Source organism: Rosa rugosa, chromosome 7 (genome assembly GCF_958449725.1).
Source record: "Rosa rugosa chromosome 7, drRosRugo1.1, whole genome shotgun sequence".
Classification (NCBI taxonomy): domain Eukaryota; kingdom Viridiplantae; phylum Streptophyta; class Magnoliopsida; order Rosales; family Rosaceae; genus Rosa; species Rosa rugosa.
The window spans coordinates 11,000,763-11,003,441 of NC_084826.1; the positions used below are offsets into that span (position 1 = coordinate 11,000,763).

General features: G+C 32.0%; 1 protein-coding gene across 2 annotated transcripts in view; it reads right to left on the reverse strand.

The window, feature by feature from the left end:
* Positions 1-1,873, reverse strand: part of LOC133723945 (uncharacterized) — a 5,243-nt gene extending 3,370 nt beyond the window's left edge. The window contains exons 1-2 of one of the 2 annotated variants that reach the window (XM_062150823.1): positions 1,638-1,873; positions 564-678 (exon numbers count right to left, since the gene is read on the reverse strand). In XM_062150823.1, the coding sequence (XP_062006807.1) occupies positions 564-678; positions 1,638-1,705 (183 nt within the window). In that variant the 5' untranslated portion in view covers positions 1,706-1,873. Of the gene's footprint in view, positions 1-563; positions 679-1,463; positions 1,545-1,637 lie in introns of those variants that run through there. The other variant, XM_062150822.1, reaches the window with a different exon arrangement.
* Between the last annotated feature and the right edge of the window lie 806 nt (positions 1,874-2,679).

Below are 2,679 nucleotides of genomic sequence, written 5' to 3' on the forward strand. Positions count from 1 at the left end.
AAATTTTTTAGTTTTGGATGACAAATCTTCTTCTCATAATAATAGTGTGTGTGTGTATTTTTCTACTTTCAATTTAACTGCATGCACACATATTATAGGCTTTCATCTATTTTGTGTGTGTGTGTTTAATTTTTTTTTTTTTTTTTTGGATTATAGATGACAGTTTTTCCCAACCCCACCTCTGATGTCAGTGAGATTTGAACTCATGACCTCCATGATGTTGGTTAGAGCTAATCAACATGTCATGGCTCACCGACTCCGTCTAGTATATATTAAGAAAACTTTGTTTGTATGTCAAAGTATGGTAAAAAGACATGAAGATACTTAAGACTGTATACTAGTTTTCAATTAATTCTGAGGGTACTATGATATATAGCAAAATAATAAAATCATAATGCTAGAGTCAAAAGAAATAGATATAAAATAATATCCACTATCTACATAGAAATAGAAGATCACTTTCAACTATCTACTTATATATAGTTAGTGAGTTGTGACCTGTTTATTATTTGGAAAAATCGATACCATAAATGTCATAAATTTAATTCATACTCATCACTAACCTGCATATGCCCCAGGAGATACATAAACAGTCCTAATCCAAATATCGAAAAGACAACCACAAGCAAGTTTTCCCCTCCATTTGTACTGGTAGCACTGAGGTTTGAACCAAAAGAACTGAAGAGAAAAGAAAAAAATTAGAGAATGCATATAAAAGATACAATGGGTAAAAAGTAAGTAATTAGGATTTGAGGCATTCTAGTGGTGAGCTACTAAGACCTTACGAAATACTTTAGTGATTAGTAGTCCACACCCTATATCTTAATTTATCTACTGATATTTCATTGTTGTAATTAAGTAAATGAAAAAGAAAAGGATTTCAAAAAAATATAAATGATAAACAATAGCTTCGACAATATGCTCCTAACACCCAGCAAAACCACAACAGATAGGGAAGATCCAGATCGAGTGTGGTAAAACATTTGCTTCACCATAATTAGAGAAACTATTCACCAAAGCAACATTTAAATTGAACTCCAACATGCCAGGTTTAAAAGAACTAGTGTAGAGATCAATTAATTTCAACTTATGAAAGCACCTGAATCTGATCATTCTTCATCTACAAATATAATTCCTTATAATTCTACGTAATAGTAGATATGTTATATAGTCCGTAAAATATTTCTACGTTGGGTTGAAGCTGGATGCGAAAATTGAAGGGGATCAAGTACCACACCACACCCCCCCACACCCCCCCCCCCCCTTCCCCCCCCCCCCCCAAAACATATGTAGATGCAGGAAACTCTCTCTCACCTGAGCTCGGTGATGCAAGGTCTATGCAAAGGTGAAAAGAAAAAGAAAGAATGATGATAATATTGAAAAGGTTATGAGAAAAGAAGGGTCAGATATCCAAATAATCTGAAAAAAACCACACTAACAAAAAAGCTGAGGAAAGTAATAACTTAGATCCGTAGTTGAAGCAAAGACCTCTACGCCCATAGAGAGAGAGAGAGAGAGAGAGCTGCAGTTTGATCATTTTTGCATGATTGTTCAAATTACAACTAGAGAAAATTGTTAGAATTTATAGAACGAACAATAAGTAAAACAAGTCAACGCAAGGTATAATATGTGCAAACCTCATATTTCGTATGCCCCACGATAAACATTGCAAGAACTTTTGTGGAAAGTTTGTTGATCTTTGCATGCCGGATTGTAAAGCATCTTGAAATACGCCAAAATCGAATACTTGTTTATTTGGGGGATTTACAGGGCACAGTCGATTTAAAAGTTTGATATTTCTGTGTGTATTTTGAATACATGAAGTACTAAATTCACATCCATTTTCAATTCTGCAAGCATGTTCCCAACACTGTATTTCTCTTTGGACGGAGAAAAAATACCAAAATGCTCCAAATATCTAATTAAAATAACAAAAAAATGAATAAGCTTATACTCATATGTGCAGAATACAATCAAATGCATAGTTTTTGAGGGATTGTAAAGGACAAGTAAAGTTGAAGGCTAAGATTAAATATACAGTTTTAAATTTTTATAATTTAAGAACAAAAAAATGAATAAGTTTATTATACTCATATGTGCAAAATATCGATCAAATGTATAGTTTTTTAGGTATTGTAAAGGACAAGTAAAATGGAAGTCTAAGATTATTAAATACACAGTTTTAAATTGTTATTATTTTAGTATATGAGTTTGGTACATGTGATTGAGATTCATTTTTTCCCCACAGTCCATTAGGTAAGCACTCTTGGAAATATCATTTAGTCAATGAATAATTATCCATGGTAGTTAAATTATACAAGATAAACTTTTATTTGTTTGATAAAATTGAATGACTAAATGATGTACGATTAATTACTCTTGTAAGAGATTCATCTCTAAATGATCGATGATGTAAGATTAAACGGTTTCGCTACTCAATCTTACTGCAATATGAAGTTTAAATAAAAAAAGTTGGAAATAATTAAGGAAAGGTTGAAAATAAGGTTGCTAAGATTTTTCTTTCTAATTAAACATCATTTGAAAGTAAAGCTAGATGAACCACCTTTTGAGATACCATATGCATGCTGTTTTATGTGGCAGTTCATGTAGCAGAAAAGCCTAATTAATAAGAGAATTTAATTAAATAAGTGGCACCGATCAGCTGCCACTTAAAGTGAA